Source organism: Wasmannia auropunctata, unplaced genomic scaffold (assembly GCF_000956235.1).
Source record: "Wasmannia auropunctata unplaced genomic scaffold, wasmannia.A_1.0 LD335736.1, whole genome shotgun sequence".
In the NCBI taxonomy this organism is placed as follows: Eukaryota; Metazoa; Arthropoda; class Insecta; order Hymenoptera; family Formicidae; genus Wasmannia; species Wasmannia auropunctata.
The window spans coordinates 267,715-283,407 of NW_012027154.1; the positions used below are offsets into that span (position 1 = coordinate 267,715).

Consider the following 15,693-nt stretch of genomic DNA (forward strand, 5'->3'; position numbering starts at 1 on the left):
AGTTCAGACGTGTGCTCTTCCGATCTACAAAGAAAGATATAATTCACATTGGAACAATCAAAATTATACTGGAATGGGACATTTACAAGTCTCCCATCTTTTTATTTCCATACCTCAAAAAACTGCCAAGATCTTCTATCATTGCCTGACTTATTATTATGATCTTTGACTGCTTTATAAGTTTTCTTTAAACTTCTTAGTTTGGCAGCACACATTGGTCCCGTTATGTTATGTCCATTGTGTTTTAATGTTTTTGAAACCTCCTCCCACGTTTTCTTTTGAGATTGCTTTCCGTTGGTGAATTTTTCCTCAATTTCCTTGTAGGTCTGAAGCAGAAGCAGCACACAAGGTGTTGTCCACCTGTAAAAACTTCCTGAAAAAATGCAATACACAATATGTTATCATTACTTCATTCAGAGCGTTACTGTGAAGAACTAAAGCTGCGATTGATTTATAAAGTTTTAACTTACCTCCATCATCAGGATCGGAATTGCCGACACTTTCTTCAGTTGTTTGACTAACTTCCTCTTGCTCAACTTGCTGATCTGATGCTACTGCTGATGGTAGTAATGGATCGTCTGCTTGCAATGATTGTTGCTCCTGAAGAGCAGCATTCATTAATGATGTTGCAAATACCATGTCTAAAAAAACATTACTGGTTAATTAACATATATTACAATACAGTCGATGTAATTAGTCTTCCTATAAAGGCTGCAATTTACTTGATGCTACAAATGCTTCAAAGCGTTTCTCCTTTTCTTTTTTTCTTTAAGAAGAAAAAAAAATAATTAAAAGCATTTGTAACATATAGATCATAGCCGAGAAGGCATTAATTCTAATGAAAAGGTTAACTTTAGAGAAGACATTAATGATATTTGTACAGATTATTCACAAGTAACATGTTATATCACTTACCTTTAGTAGCACGAATAGCATCTTCTGCTGACAAGTACAATTCTATCATTGTGTCATTTATAGGATTGTAAAATGGGACTTTTTTAGCCATCGTTAATGTATCTCCGAATAAAAGGCGCGAAAATGACAACGACCACGCCGACCCACGTACGAACCGTGAGCGTTGTGAGCTCAATGCGGTCGCGATTAATGACGTCATTTATGACGTTTCGATCGCGACCACAACGATTGCGATCGTTATGTGGAACGGATTTGCAAGCGTTACAAGCGTTGCGAGCGTTAAGTGGAACGTACCCTTAGTACTTGGATGGGTGACCGCTTGGGAACACCGTGTGATGTTGGCACATTTTTTTTTTGCCAAATGGACAAATAAAAAGGCCCAGTGCTATTAAAAACCGAGAAAAGAAAGGATATTGATGTTTTATGCTTTTTTCAATTGCTTTTTATAATTTTTCAATCTATTCTCCTTTTGTTTCAATCTCTCTTAAATGTATAAATAAAATGTATTAAACTGCAAGATTAATTGTAAGAGTAGATTTTGCATTTGTTGACTAATTTTGTATCTGTTCTTTATATTTTCTTATTTTTCTTTTTTTTCTTAAATATTTCTTTTAAATCTTGAATAATTATATGACATGTATTATTATATGTATAGTAACATAAAATTACTATTGGCAATTTTTAAATATTATAAAGCAAAACCAAAATAGAAATAAGAAAAAAACCTTTAATTTCTAAAAAGATAAAATATCCGTAAAAGTCTTGTTTCAAATATAATTAATGATAAATGTAATTGCACAAAAAGAACAAAAGCCATTTAAAGCTATTCGATAATCGATATCTAATATTACAGGTACTTCAATTACTCATATTTCTTTTTACAAATACTGATTAGTAATATCAATTTTCTTGAAAAAAAAATCGAGAAAGCAGAAGTTTGCGATTTACTCGGAGAAATAAAGGCGTGCGATGATTACTATATTTTTAAGATTTCACAAGAATTTATTATAAACGATAGCGACTTATAGCGAATCGATCTCAGCGATATCGATATTTATTGCATATTCCATATAAACGCATATGTATCTTTGTTTTTATTAGATAATTGAGATTTCTCGCCCTCCAATAATTTCTCTCCTTCCTGTCCTTATCGAAAATATCGAAGATATTACTGACGATTCCTGTAAAACCGGGAACTGTCGTATCTCGCGTGTACACGATGATTCATTCTCGCATTTGTCACGAAACGACTTCGCCGACATGGTTATGTTCGTTCCTCGGAACTCGTGCGATGCGTTTCATTCATTCGAGGAAGCAGCAGAGAAATCGGTCTTTCGAGCTTACAGTTTTGTCATTTCGCCCCTCGTGACACACCGTGTAACCAGAAATGGGCACGCGTAGATAAATTCTGTTGACATCTTGTTGACGAAGATACGAGAAATACACCGGTGCGATATTTGTAATATTGCGATTTCGTGAGCGAACTTTTAGACTTTAGAGCGAACGTCTGAATGAGGATCACAATAGCCAATCGCACACACATCGGTGTATTTTTTTTAATTAATTAACAACTTTACACTTCATTTCTTTACAAAGCTACAGTCAGTGTATTTTGTAGAAAAATGTCATACATGAAAACACTACCTTTGCTAGACGGAACGAAAGTAATTGTTATAGACGAAGGTTGGTTAGATTCCTTTATCAATTAGTGTATATAAATATATATATATATTTATAAAATCTATGTAATAATCTTTATGTAATATTATACACCTGCATTTATATATAAAATTAATCTATATTTTTTGCAAGTCAAAAAAGTGCTGATTTTTCTGCATTTTACAGATCTAGATGTAACGTATGCAACAGCGTTGATAGCTGGATGGATACACGCGTGGAGGGAAACGAGTGCTAATCACAGTATCGATTTATTGTCATTTTCCGATCCAAAAGCTTGGTACGACAACGAACCCCTTACATCCACGAATGTAAACTTGCATGATTATTATAATGTTCATTCAACTGAAGAGGCCGAGAAGAAAGACTTGGAAAATCTTGATCACATACTTAAAACCTTTAAGCTGAAACCTCAGAATACGGTCGTTGTCAACTGTTTGGGCTCCCTGATTCTGTATGTGGGTTTAGGAAAAGCTCTGCGATTCGTAGAGAAGTTAAGTAAACAGGTGTCACAATTGATATGCATTTATCGGAGGGATTTCATACAGATTAAAGTTCCCGCGATTGAGACTCTCGGCACTACTTACATTAAGTTAGAAAAATTTGCTGGAATAAGTCCCATGAATAATTTAGTTTACAATGCAAAGCTGGCCCATAGAAAATCAGGTGGTTCCATGATATGTCAAACAGAAACAATAAAGCAGGATATTGAATCTTATCGGATCAGTGCTGAAAAGGTTACAGTACCAAGCGTTCGCAAGACAGAAGCAGAACCGGTAAAGATTGAATCGTCGTTTAGGATAGAGATGAGCGCTCAGGAAATGGAGCAGAGAGACAAGACACCTTTACCCTATATTTTGAATGCATCGAATTCATCTAGGATATTTTATCAGCCAGAAGATGTAGATGATATAGATGAAGAAGACCCTGATGATGATCTGTGTATATAAGCTATAAAAATCAAAGAATTTGTATGAAGATTACATAAAATATATAAATCATATATTTTATATAAAATAAAATTTTGTTGTATGTATATTTATAAGACAAATTTTTTCAAATTCTGAAGATAAATTATTGAGAAACAAATACAAAATTACATGGATTAGGGAGAAGTAGAACAATCCTTTTTTATAAGTCATATCAGTTATATCATTAATAAAATAAAAGGGTTGAAAAATGACTAATTGAAATTAAAAGTGCAATTAAAATAACTTTGTATTTGTACTATCAATTTATGATCCCGATACATAATATCTCTTTTTCTACTGGTCTACAATTAGCATTAATCATTTTTGGAGTAATTCAAAACTGCTTATAAATAAAAATACTATTCTTGAAGTTTTCTGTTATAAATTTTAAATTTGCGAATTTTTATGGACAAAATCATAATATATGTTTTGTATACAAAATTTTTCTCTGGGAAAAAGATAATAATTTTATACAAGTACACTTTTGATATTGTCGTGTATTTATTACTTATCGGCTTACATAGTATTTTTAACAGATTTATTTAAATAAATAAAACGATAAACAAGAAAGTTCAATATAAAAAAAATCATATGAATAGAAATTACAATAGATTTAATAAATTTCGAGACATTTCATTACATAATTCTTATATAATTTGCTCGATATAATTAGCATCAATAAGACAATTTAAAGACTTTCTAGGCTGCGTTCAAAAACTTCACCTGGTGAATCTACATATCATTTTATCCTTGTCTAATATTCGGTGAATAAAAAGGATGAAATAATATACCGTCAATTCCTGAACGCAGTCTTATGTTATCTTTGGCTTTGTTATTCAATCAATCATTTTCATCATATTCGTACAATCATATTCTTGATTAAATGTCATAATAAATAATTAAGATCTGTATAAAAATAGCTTCTTTTAATATTACAACTCTTCATTTGTTGAACTGCATATTGAAATTACAGAGATCAGAAACTAAAACACAGCCTTTACTCATTTTATACAGAGTTACAGAGTTAAAAGTTAAACTGTACCTAATACTGATACTGTTCTTCAATAAAAATATATCACTACTGTGCAATGTAAATTATGGATTTTGTTAATGTAAATATTCAAAAAGATGCCATTTTTATCGATAAAAATAATTATCAAGATAATCGAATATCTTCTATATAAATTGCATCACATAAATATAACTATACAAATAAAAATTAGTCGCTCACTAATTTATTGTGTGCTTACTTTTAAAAACAATTATTTTGAACATATGCACATATAATCAAACCTCTGTACTCATAGCGCTCCTACTCTTGACCAATTCAACTTCTATAAACATTTCTCTTGCATTTTTCTTTGGTTCTTTTATTATTTGATATTACTTAACATAGAAATATAAAATATAAGTGATCAGTGAAAAACTTATGGACACTATAAACAAAAATTATGCAGTCTATTTCGTTAAGGAAATAAGCAAGAAAAAAATTTATAGATACACACCGACATGATTTCATAAATCTGCGCATTAAAATATATATAAAATTCTATATTTAAAAAACTAAAACTAAAAAAATTGCGTAGGCCAAATGGATAAGGAACGCAGAGATTCGATTACAAATTATATTTCAATTATTTTTGCTTCTGCACTCAAATATTTGAAATATAAATACGAACGGAATTATTCTCGTCTCACTCAGCGAAAAAATCCATCAAAATATTCGGAAATTAAATTATGCATTAAACGTATATAGAAGATTTTGATCGTAGAAGTGTTGTGTACCATCAACATGTTGCAGGACTCTGCTTTCCAACAAGCAACGACCATAACGCACGGCGTCCTCCCGGCTAGTCACAATGCCAACTTCGAGCAACCAGTTGACCAAATCCGTTCCCGAAAAGACTCCTCTGTACACCCTCAATAATCGCCTACGGCACATGGATATGCGTGCTCGACATGCGTCTAAATGACATCGATTAAATTGTTCTCGAATCTCTTTCACTTCTGGACTGAGAGCTTCCTCGCAAGGAAGTTGTAATTCTTTTTCTAATAAAATTCGAAAAATATTATTGAACATGCACGTATAAAATCAATAATACGTGAAATATTACATCATAAAGATACTGTACCAAATTGCCATTTTCTCCACATTTTCCGCAGCCAACATCCCAATTTACCCAAGCTAGGATCTAGTCCAAAAATAGCGAACGCTATTAACGATTGTCCAAAGTTCAAAGTCACATCTAAGAATGCAAGCTCGGCATAAATGCCAGTTAACTGTTCCATTATTAATGTACCCACGGATATCGATAAGCCCTATAATATATATAAATTAGTTTTACAATCTTGATAATGTCCAAGTAAAGAAAGTAATAATTTACGTACAATAAACATGGAGCATAACAGGAGAATCAGAAAAACAAGATGTCGCAAAATCTGAGGATCGTCATTTAAGTTTGTTTCATTTTCTTCCTCACAGTTATCTCTATTTTCGCCACCTCTGCACGCTCCATTTGGACAACCATTTTGAAATTCGCAGCCAAATCTAGAAGTTTTTATATCAACATTATAATTTATAAATATATAAATAATTTATAATTTATTTACATAATTTTATTTTGAGTTAACTTACATAGGTGTTGCATTCGTTAATGGAGATACCAAGTCTTCCACATCTACTATGCTTCTTTCATTATTTTCAATTGTAGGATTTTCTGCATTGTTCCTTAAATGTTCGTATGACATTGTACTGTGCCTTCTTTGATATCTCTGTTGTAAAACCAAACAACCTAATGTCACTGTGTACAGAAAAAGAAGTATAAAATTTATATATACATATTATAAAGATTTAAATATTTTCACAATGACATAATGTAAAACTAATAATTGGAAAAATGTTTTTATATTAAAAATATAAAATAATACTTCTTATATAGCATACCTATAAAGCAGAATATTAATACGAATGAAGATACAGCGGCTTGAGTCCTGCCTAATTGAAAATTCGGATTTTTAAAATCAAGATCAGACGGATTTAGTCTAACAGTGATGCATGTTAATATTACCATCAAAAGTGGTACTCTGTAAATAAATATATAACAGATTTTAAGTATAGTAAGATATATTTTTTTAAATTTAAAATAAGCTGATATGTTCGTACCCCCATCCAAGTGGATAAAACCATTTCTGTAGATTTTTAACAAAAGACAACGAGCGTGAACTCAGAAATAGTAATGTCGCTGCAATTGCAGCTGTCCATATCCTGCTGGCATATACGCCAGTAGTTATTAAAATAAATTGGACGTACCTGTAATTAATAACAATAATTAATAACAAAATTTTGTTTGCTAAAAGTTATTGAATAATTACTTAAAGTTTTATGATTACCATAATGTTGTCTGATTATTATTTGGATCAAGTTTTGACCATATTATCACACCTATTGCTATTGCAAGCTGAAAATGGATAGAAGATATTTCGTATAAAACTGTATAATATGTAGATGTACTTAAAACTGAACTGAATATGCGAAAAATATGTTTATAACTTGTCTATATATACCTGTGCAATCACAAGGCACAGAGTGCATCGGTGAGTGACTTGGTTGTATCTTTTCCGTCCGAATCCAAGGAAACATATCAACAACCATATACAAGCCGCTGCTGACGCAACGCTTATGTCGAAGGAAAAGATATTAAGTTGCCGTGTATAACTGGCTGGCGTAACTCCAGCGGAAACCGCATTGATCACTTTAGCCGATACAAACATAAGTGGAGCGGAGAGAAACGTACAGGCTACCATAGCTGACGCAATTAAGTCGATCTCGAGATTGTATCGTAATGTGAAAATAAACAGAGCCGGTGCTGTCGGGATGGTGCCGTACAGAAATCCGTACGTGCTTAAATCTCTCGTTTCCGTGACGTTATCGCCGGCGTTCAGGAGAATAATGGACTCCCTTATGACTAGAGGCAAGACTAGCAGTTTCACCGAGATCAGTATACCCGGTATAACCAGCGCTGTACCCTTCAATTTGTGTATCTTCCCTACCATCATTAAGCCGAGAAGGAACAACGCGCTAGCGGAGAAAGCATTGCCGAGCACCTCGAGAATCGAGGCGAGCAGACGCGGCACGCTGTGACTAAAGATAAAATTTCCTACAATGCCCAGGACCGTCATAAAGAGCACGGGATTCAGCACGACACCCTTGGCGATGGAGTAAACCATGTCCTTGCAATTTGTGTGCTCCTCGACACGTCGCTTGCCAATCTCCAGCAGTACAAAACCAATTGGATTCAAAATCGCCAGTGATATGGGTGCCATCAGATACAGATACGCGGCATACTCTGGATGAGTTTTTCCATAGAGAGCATAAACTGGAAGTAGGATATTAAATGTAGAGCAATATTAGATAATACGCAATATTGTGCAATATTGTGTTGCAAGAACATAATTCTTACTCATCGGATATCCAATAGCAAAATCATTGCTTTGAGTGGTGAATATCGCAAAGAGCGCGGCACGTCCAGGATGCGATGGCTTTTTAATTACTAACGAAACCGCAAGCACAGTGATAAAGACGCAGCTCTTGGCAAGCAATACGGTAAGAAGGAATTTCCAATTAACCAGCGAAAAGTCGAGCTTCGCCAGAGACATAAAGATTAAAGACGGCAAAGCAAAGGTGCCGACAAAAGTGTTCAGGCCATTTGCCTCCGTCTTTGTTATCACACCAAATCTTCCTGCTATATACCTGTAATGCACAAACATTTATCATGAAGTAAAAAATATTTATTTAATAAAATTTATTTAATTAAATTTTCATTATACATATAAAGAAGATATAAAAATAATTTTGCACTATTTTAGAGAATCGAGTGTATATTCAAACTCTTAGTAAAGTTTATCAGACAGTTAAGCAATTTCATGCACAATCAGCATAAGTGCATCCTTACCCGCATAGTAGAATACCAAAGCATTGTATCAGTGCAAGATACAAGTTATCAGTCGGCTCGTCCCCTGTCCCTGCATATTGATTTGTGCTTAACGACAAAGATGTCGATACACTTCCGTCGTTAATCTAAATTGGGAAAAAAAAATATAAGATATATAATTATGCCTTACATATTAACTTAAAAGGCAACATAAACAGTTGTATCTGTAATTTGATATGCAAGCAATAAACATTTGTAATTTGTATACCATTTTTTCCGCTATATCAAAGGTATTCATCATCTCTTTAATATGTCATTGGTTTTATAAAATTGATCCCCTTGTGTAACAAGCTCGTATGACATTGTCCTCATATCTCCATCAATGTCAAATAAGAATATGAATGTTTCAAAATTATAAAACAACCTGCAGTCCTGCAAGCACAAGTACGTGTTTCTAATTAGTTCCTTGCGTAATTTTAAAATCCTTTCACATTCGTCCGATTTACATTTTAATAGATTTATCAGCAACACAGACTTGTACTACAGCAAGAGGCGAGAAAGATTAAAGAATCACGGAATGATATATGTACTTTTCGATATGCACACATAAACACATATACACACATATACAAGAGCGCAGAGTATGCAATTTGTGTCAGGCCGGAAAATACTCCGACAAAAAAAGAGGCGATAGATTATCAACGTCCTCCTCTCTCCCGATAGTCGCCGGTCCAAGTCCTCGTCAATTCGAACATATGTACAAAATCATGAATCGACACTCAATCGTCGCACAATTGTTTACCTAATAAAATATCACTGCATACGAGAAATTTCGATTTAATCGGGATGCACGTTTTCCGTGGTGAGTATGCGGGAAATTCCGTCGTACCGTGCAAGCTATCTAGATTTTAACGACGAGAAGTGAACAGATCGTTATCAAGCCGCTATACGCGGAAACAAAGTCCAACGTAGGCCATTCGCGATGGGCGCGTAGTCACGTCACGCACAACCAGGTGATTTTCGCGCAGTCGCGAAACTCGACGGCCGCGACAAAGGCGCCAAATGCCCGGCAACTGCCCGCGCGCGCGGTCACGTGACTCGTGTCAAACACTTGCGCGCTCAGATACGAGCTCGGCGATCAATCTTCAAAATGTCATTATTTAATTCATGTTGTCACCGCAAGCGCGAGGAAAGATACAGGCTCATCAAGCTTGTTTTTACTTTGTTTGCTTCCTCTTTCTCTTATAATTTGTGCATTTTTACATAATTATAAACATAAAGTTTCGGTATATACAGGGTGCGGAGATTAAATAATGTAAAAAGTATATTTTAAAGGATAATTTCTCACACAAATTCAAGACGAAAATTCGAACGAAAATTTTATATAACTACATGTCCGAAACGACTTGGTTTCAAAGATAAAAGCTTTGTGTATGTTCCTTGAAAATAACCAAGTGGTTTTCGAAATTTTTGAAAAAAAAAAAAAAAAATATTTCCTTTAACTTTGACACTCTATATCTTTGAAACTAAGCCATTTCGGATATGTAGTTATATAAAATTTTCGAATTTTTGTCTTGAATTTGTGTTAGAAATTATCCTTTAAAATAAATCTTTTACATTACTTAATCTCCACCCTGTATACCGAAACTTTATGTTTATAACTATGTAAAAATGTACAAATTATAAGAGGAAGCGAACAAAGTAAAAACAAGCTTGATGAGCCTGTATCTTTCCTCGCGTTTACGGTGATAAAATGAATTAAATAATGACATTTTAAAGATTGATTTTAAAGATTGATCGCCGATCTCACATCTGAGTGCGCGAGTAAAAATTTAATTCATATAATAACCATACGTCCAAAGATAAAATATATATGTTTCAAAGATAAAAGCTTTGTGTATGTTCCATCAAAATAATCCAAGTGGTTTTTCAAATTTTTGAGAAAAAAAGCAAAATTTTTCCTTAAACTTTGGTCACTCTGTATCTTTGAAACTAAGTCGTTTCGGACATATGGTCATATGAATTAAATTTTTATCTTGAATTTGTGTGAATTATCCTTTAAAAATCTTTTACATTACTTTTACATTACTTAATATCTCTGTAGATAAAATATCAATTCAAATATCTATCATGATACCTGGAATTGTTAATATCTTAATGCGTGAATTTAAGCGCTTATCGGAGCACATATCGAAAGTACATACGTGCGATATGTACGTAAATTCAAAGGCATTAATGATTCTTTTAAATATATAAAGCAGCTATGTTATATTATATTATATGTAAAACGTTGAATGGCAAAGAAACATGTATAAGCTGTGCAAGCTTTTATTATATAAATTTTAAAAATAAAATTAAAAATGTGCTGTAAAAGTGACGGCTATGCTTTTCTCCTGAAATATCATACGTAATTAACTATCGCTCGAAATAGCCGATTTATTGTGGGCGTACGATTAAAGAAGCCCGTTAGATCTCGTTATGTGCACTTACTTCGGTCAGTTGATAAGATTTACCGTAAATTGCGCAAACCGATCGATAAAATGACACCTTGCAAATTTTCCAGAGTCTTCGAGGTCTTCGACTACGAATGCACTTAATTGCAAAATATCGATTATATCTCTGGTCAGAGGTTTATCTTTATTATATGTGGACAGAAGATTCAACGAACCTGTTCTATAGTTCTCATCGATTTCATCTTTTCGTCATATATCTACTTCATATTTTGATGATAATGTTATCAGATAACTAGAAATAAAAATCAATGCATTTCCACCACCCACTTGACTTGCTGTATCTCGTCAAGCCAGAGCAACTTTGCTCTGCGTTTTTTATACGTATATTTTTGAAAATAAGAAGATATAATAACATATACATATGCATGTTATTGCCTTCTTATTTTACGAAGTAAACACGATAATGAAAACAGTGTAAATATCTAAGCGGCGCAAAAATGATGCCTTACGTCATGTTTGAAACATCGTAAAGTCTAATACCTAATATCTATCTCATTGTCAGATTAGATTAGACGCGCTTTCAGTGACATATGTGGCATAGTTTTTTAATGCGCAATACGTCTGCGTATTTGTACACGCCTTAATCGGATTAATTATGTACAGAGTTGGCCGCGAGAACACTATTAAGCACTAGCGCGTCTTAGCTTCGTCATTATACGCTCTTGCCGTGGAAAACTTTTATTGTGGATGTTTTCCGCGGATGTAAACCGACAGTATCTTGAGTCACAAAGGCAAAAGTTTAGAAAAATCGTTATCGTTTACGCATAATCGAGTCGGCAAATATTTACGCGGATATATGCTATATCGCGATCGCACGCGTTTTTCCGCTCGACGTGGTGCAGCGAAATTGCGCCGCAGTTTTACAGTTCTACAGCGCGTTTGCGGCAAATCCTTTCTTTTTTTTTTCTTTTCTTTTTTTATGCAACTCTTTCCTTGAGCTGTATAATTTTCTCGCGAGCACCTCGCGCACGCATTCCTCCGATCACGTTGACGCGCGCTTGTTCGCGCTTACGTAAGCTAGGCTGACGTGTAGATAATTGCGATCGCGTACAAATGCCTCGGCGTGTAGGTATCCTGCTGACCGCTGAAATCGCATATATCGTCTAGAAGTTTACGTCCGGTCTTTTCAACTGCGAATACACAATTTCCTCGTTTCCCGAATGATTCGTCGGATAAATGCATTCAGTCACGTTCTATCTTGGTGAACAACGCGAGGAAAGCAAGTTGCATCCGCGAACAAGCTTATAATTATTCACATCTAATAATTACACTCTAGCAAAAATTTTTCTTAGAATTCTTAATATAATTTTTCAGAATTATTTCCATATAAATTAAAAAATTTTTACAAATATCTATATAAATTTCCAAAATTCCTGTATAATTTTATAATTTTTTAGAAAATTTCATATTTTTTTATATGAAACACTTTTCGGAAATGTTGAGAAAGTCTTCAAAAGTGCTATAACAGATTTATAGGTTTGTTAATGAATAAAAATATTTCATGAACAGCATTGTGGACGTGAACGATACTGTTCACGAAATAATAGATGTTGGCATTAACAATAGGTCAAAGTACGGAGAAAACCCATAAATCTCTTAGTACTTTTAAAGAAAATATCCATGAAAACCTTAAGAGCAAGTCTATGTCTATCTTCCAAAATTTACTGCCAGTACTGAAAATCTATAGTACACATAACATAAATTATGAATTTTCAGCGCTGACAGTAAATTTTGAAACACAGTCTATCTTGTCTAAAACTTTTTATACATATACATTTTAAAATATTTTAAAATTTCTCATTCTTTATTTCCTAGAAAAACTTATAAGATCTGAAGAAAAAGTTTGTAAGATTTTTTTTTAGAAATCTTCATAAATTTAAAATGTGACAAATTCACTAAAAATATTATGATAATATGTTATGAGAATTTTTTTCACGAGGACATACAAAGTCTTGTTTATATCAGTTGTCTTAGACCGGCATTCATAGTCCGTTCTCATTTTAAGACCGTCTTAAATAATGTCTAATTGGCTTATGACATCTTAAGACTGTATACTTGAGTTTTTAAATATAAGAACTCTGCAACTATGAATATGGGCCACAGTCAACAAAATCGATCGTTAAGGACGAATCGCGTGAGAAATGTTCCTGGCTTTTTAGGAGAAGACCAGCTTCGTTTACATGGCGTTTTCAAAATCGAAATATTCTTTTCTGCATCAATTTCTTCTTCCGAAAATATTGTATTCATTCGGAGCCTCAGTGATTCGAAACATCTTGTGCAATATATAACTATACTACCTATATATGTTATACCGATATATGATCTGGGAGTATTTTAAGGCAAAATTACCGGGCGAGATCGAACGCATAGAGAAATGCGAGAGTTTCGATTTATATCTGAAAATCATCGCGACAATTAATTAATGTACGTGCGTGTCTGTAGCGGGAATGATAAACATATCGCGCGATTTACGTCACTCTGACCGGCGTGAGTCACAATCTCGAATAAAACACGGTACAAAGAACTGCTTTATCAATCATTCGCGGTGGGTACTTCGATTAATTGTTCCTAGATAGTAAACACCAGTCGTTTCTAATCAATTTTATACTGTTATATAATTATAGTATATAATTCACTTTGTACATACGCGCGGGATCATTAATGCCTTATCGCATAAATTTAGATGAGGCATTAATTACTAAAATGTAATGCACATACATGATCGAATATATAATTCATGTGTGTACATGAATTCGCGACTGATATCTTAATTTAGCTAATCAGATGCTAATATTCAAGAGTTACTTCATATACAAAAAATGTATATATATAATTTTATTATATATAATATATATGTTGTTTTATATATTATGTATATAAAATATATGTTATGTATAATATATGTATATAATTATTATGCATTATATATGCCCTGCATATTACGTGAGATTGCAGAAGTCAACAAACGTAGTGCAATAGTAACAACAACACGCCGCGGCTAGCAAATTCAAATATCCTAACGTTAAATCCGTCGGTGACGTGGCGCACATAAATCAGCCCGCGCGCGGTACGTCGAAAAACGAAGACGCTACTCTTGCGCAATATTGCAAAAAAGACACGTTTCCGCATCGATACGAAATACGGCTAATGGGAAGCAGAAATGCGCCGTAATATTAGATACGGGAAATGAAATGTAAGATACATTCTGCGCAGTATACGCGCGCGGGGAATGCGGGCGATTGGTTCGTATCCAATTCTCAATGTGCGAGCCGCCGTTACTGCGCCGTAGGTTCTAATCGGGTCATATAATAATCACGTGGACGATATAGTCGTGTTTGATGCAGACGCGGCCTGCGTTTCTTTGTCTGATGGAGAACTGCCGGCGACGTCGCCGGGTAGTCTCATCGATCTCCAGCGAGATTGTTAATATCCGCGGAAGAGCGCGGAAAGAAGATCGCTGACATTCAGATGAAGGATTTTAGAATCCTCGATACAGTCGTGACGTCACGTCTCCGCCCTATTTGCGATCAGCGATCGCGTTGCGAGATTACGCGAAATTTTACCCTCTCGATGCGAACGCGATGTAGTAATTTTCGTTTCGAAATGTATAGCGCTTTCATTAGCAGCGGAGAAAGGTAACATTGGCGAATAATTTTATTAATAACGCGCGCCTAATAAGATTTTGGATTGACGTAACCCGTATAAGAGAGATTGCATACATCGTTGGCGAAATAAACACGACCGTATATTCATTTAGTCGCACGTATTTAAAATTTGGCAATACTACCTTATTGTGGTCGTGTATGCAACATATATATTATATTCGTGCATGTATACCGCTCGACGGCAAACGTCTCGGGCACGAAGGCAAAAGTTATTCGCGCGAAAGCTTGCGCAACGCGACGAAAATGTACGTACGTATTAGCGTAAATGCTCGATAAACGCGACGTTATCGTTTTGGCAGTTTCCACGAAGAGACCGCCCACAAAAATTTTCCCCGGTACGGACGACCGACGGACGTCGTTGCTGATCAAAGCCGCGTAATCGCGCGGTATTCAAGGCCGTTCGAAATAGCCGCTGGGAAACGACGACGACGACGACGACGACGACGACGACGACGACGACGACGACGACGACGCGGGCGGACCGCGTTTCAAAGTCGAGCGAGGGAGTCTCCCGCGGAGCGGTTTTTCTCCCGCCCGGGAGATCGATTGGAAATAACGAATCGATGACGAAAGACTTTCTCCCCCGTGAAATTACGGCGAGATCCCTCGAGCTTTCGTTCGACCTCGTGCGCGCGTATAGAGCCGGCACTGCTCGCAATCAGCGCGGGCATATTTTACGTCGCTTCACCGCGCCCGCGATCGACGCAACGTACTCGACTCCCCCGTACGTTCCGTATAGAAACGGCGGCCGTTACCGTTGATCCCGTGACGTCAGGGAAGGCATCAGCGTTGAAACGTTCACCGCGGCGCACATTCTGCACGCGACGCGAAACAGCTGATGGAGAATTTCGGGAGGCCGCGACTCGTTCATCGACCAGTCGCGTCCGAGCGTGACCTCGACCGCGGCCGTAGGTTCTAATCCTTTCAAGAAGCGGCCGTCAGAGACAACGAGAGTACCTCCCACGAAGCGCGCGCGTGCTTGTCCGTTCGCACGAATACGCGCGTGTACGCGACCTACACG

General features: G+C 35.4%; 3 protein-coding genes and 1 long non-coding RNA gene across 6 annotated transcripts; 2 read left to right on the top strand and 2 right to left on the bottom strand.

Moving 5' to 3' along the window:
* Positions 1-52: 52 nt before the first annotated feature.
* On the bottom strand, positions 53-1,515 carry LOC105456228. The gene is made up of 3 exons (XM_011700125.1): positions 916-1,515; positions 471-641; positions 53-373 (listed from the first exon to the last, which is right to left on the bottom strand). Exons 1-3 carry the CDS (start codon positions 1,112-1,114, stop codon positions 102-104), a joined length of 642 nt encoding a protein of 213 aa, XP_011698427.1. The 5' UTR covers positions 1,115-1,515; the 3' UTR covers positions 53-101.
* Positions 1,516-1,740: 225 nt separating this feature from the next.
* On the top strand, positions 1,741-3,614 carry LOC105456229. The gene is made up of 2 exons (XM_011700126.1): positions 1,741-2,598; positions 2,761-3,614. Exons 1-2 carry the CDS (start codon positions 2,538-2,540, stop codon positions 3,540-3,542), a joined length of 843 nt encoding a protein of 280 aa, XP_011698428.1. The 5' UTR covers positions 1,741-2,537; the 3' UTR covers positions 3,543-3,614.
* Positions 3,615-4,042: 428 nt separating this feature from the next.
* LOC105456231 (integral membrane protein GPR155) lies at positions 4,043-9,516 on the bottom strand. Of its 3 annotated transcripts, none has more exons than XM_011700127.1 (12): positions 9,297-9,516; positions 8,763-8,926; positions 8,516-8,640; positions 8,024-8,313; positions 7,128-7,939; positions 6,954-7,021; positions 6,727-6,873; positions 6,508-6,647; positions 6,199-6,364; positions 5,952-6,111; positions 5,696-5,882; positions 4,043-5,612 (listed from the first exon to the last, which is right to left on the bottom strand). In XM_011700127.1, the coding sequence occupies exons 2-12, from the start codon at positions 8,793-8,795 to the stop codon at positions 5,299-5,301; spliced, it is 2,442 nt and encodes an 813-aa protein (XP_011698429.1). In that variant the 5' UTR covers positions 8,796-8,926; positions 9,297-9,516; the 3' UTR covers positions 4,043-5,298. The 3 variants fall into 3 exon arrangements, with proteins under 3 accessions (XP_011698429.1, XP_011698430.1, XP_011698431.1); XM_011700128.1 differs by lacking the exon at positions 9,297-9,516 and adding an exon at positions 9,119-9,290; XM_011700129.1 differs by lacking the exon at positions 9,297-9,516 and adding an exon at positions 9,001-9,104.
* A 1,195-nt stretch (positions 9,517-10,711) lies between these two features.
* On the top strand, positions 10,712-11,273 carry LOC105456230. Its single transcript, XR_975222.1, has 2 exons — positions 10,712-10,988; positions 11,058-11,273. It is a non-coding gene; the product is annotated as an uncharacterized LOC105456230 (long non-coding RNA).
* The last annotated feature ends 4,420 nt before the right edge of the window (positions 11,274-15,693 follow it).

Bases quoted from the DNA above. Each gene is read 5' to 3' on its own strand.
- LOC105456228 (XM_011700125.1), bottom strand. From the start codon at position 1,114: ATGACGTCATTAATCGCGACCGCATTGAGCTCACAACGCTCACGGTTC. The intron at 642-915 runs GTAAGTGATATA...ATGTTTTTTTAG, and splicing joins TGCTATTCGTGCTACTAAAG to ACATGGTATTTGCAACATCA. The intron at 374-470 runs GTAAGTTAAAAC...GCATTTTTTCAG, and splicing joins TTCCGATCCTGATGATGGAG to GAAGTTTTTACAGGTGGACA.
- LOC105456229 (XM_011700126.1), top strand. From the start codon at position 2,538: ATGTCATACATGAAAACACTACCTTTGCTAGACGGAACGAAAGTAATT. The intron at 2,599-2,760 runs GTTGGTTAGATT...TGCATTTTACAG, and splicing joins AGTAATTGTTATAGACGAAG to ATCTAGATGTAACGTATGCA.
- LOC105456231 (XM_011700127.1), bottom strand. From the start codon at position 8,795: ATGATGAATACCTTTGATATAGCGGAAAAAATG. The intron at 7,940-8,023 runs GTAAGAATTATG...TCCTACTTCCAG, and splicing joins TGCTATTGGATATCCGATGA to TTTATGCTCTCTATGGAAAA. The intron at 7,022-7,127 runs GTATATATAGAC...ATCCATTTTCAG, and splicing joins TGTGCCTTGTGATTGCACAG to CTTGCAATAGCAATAGGTGT.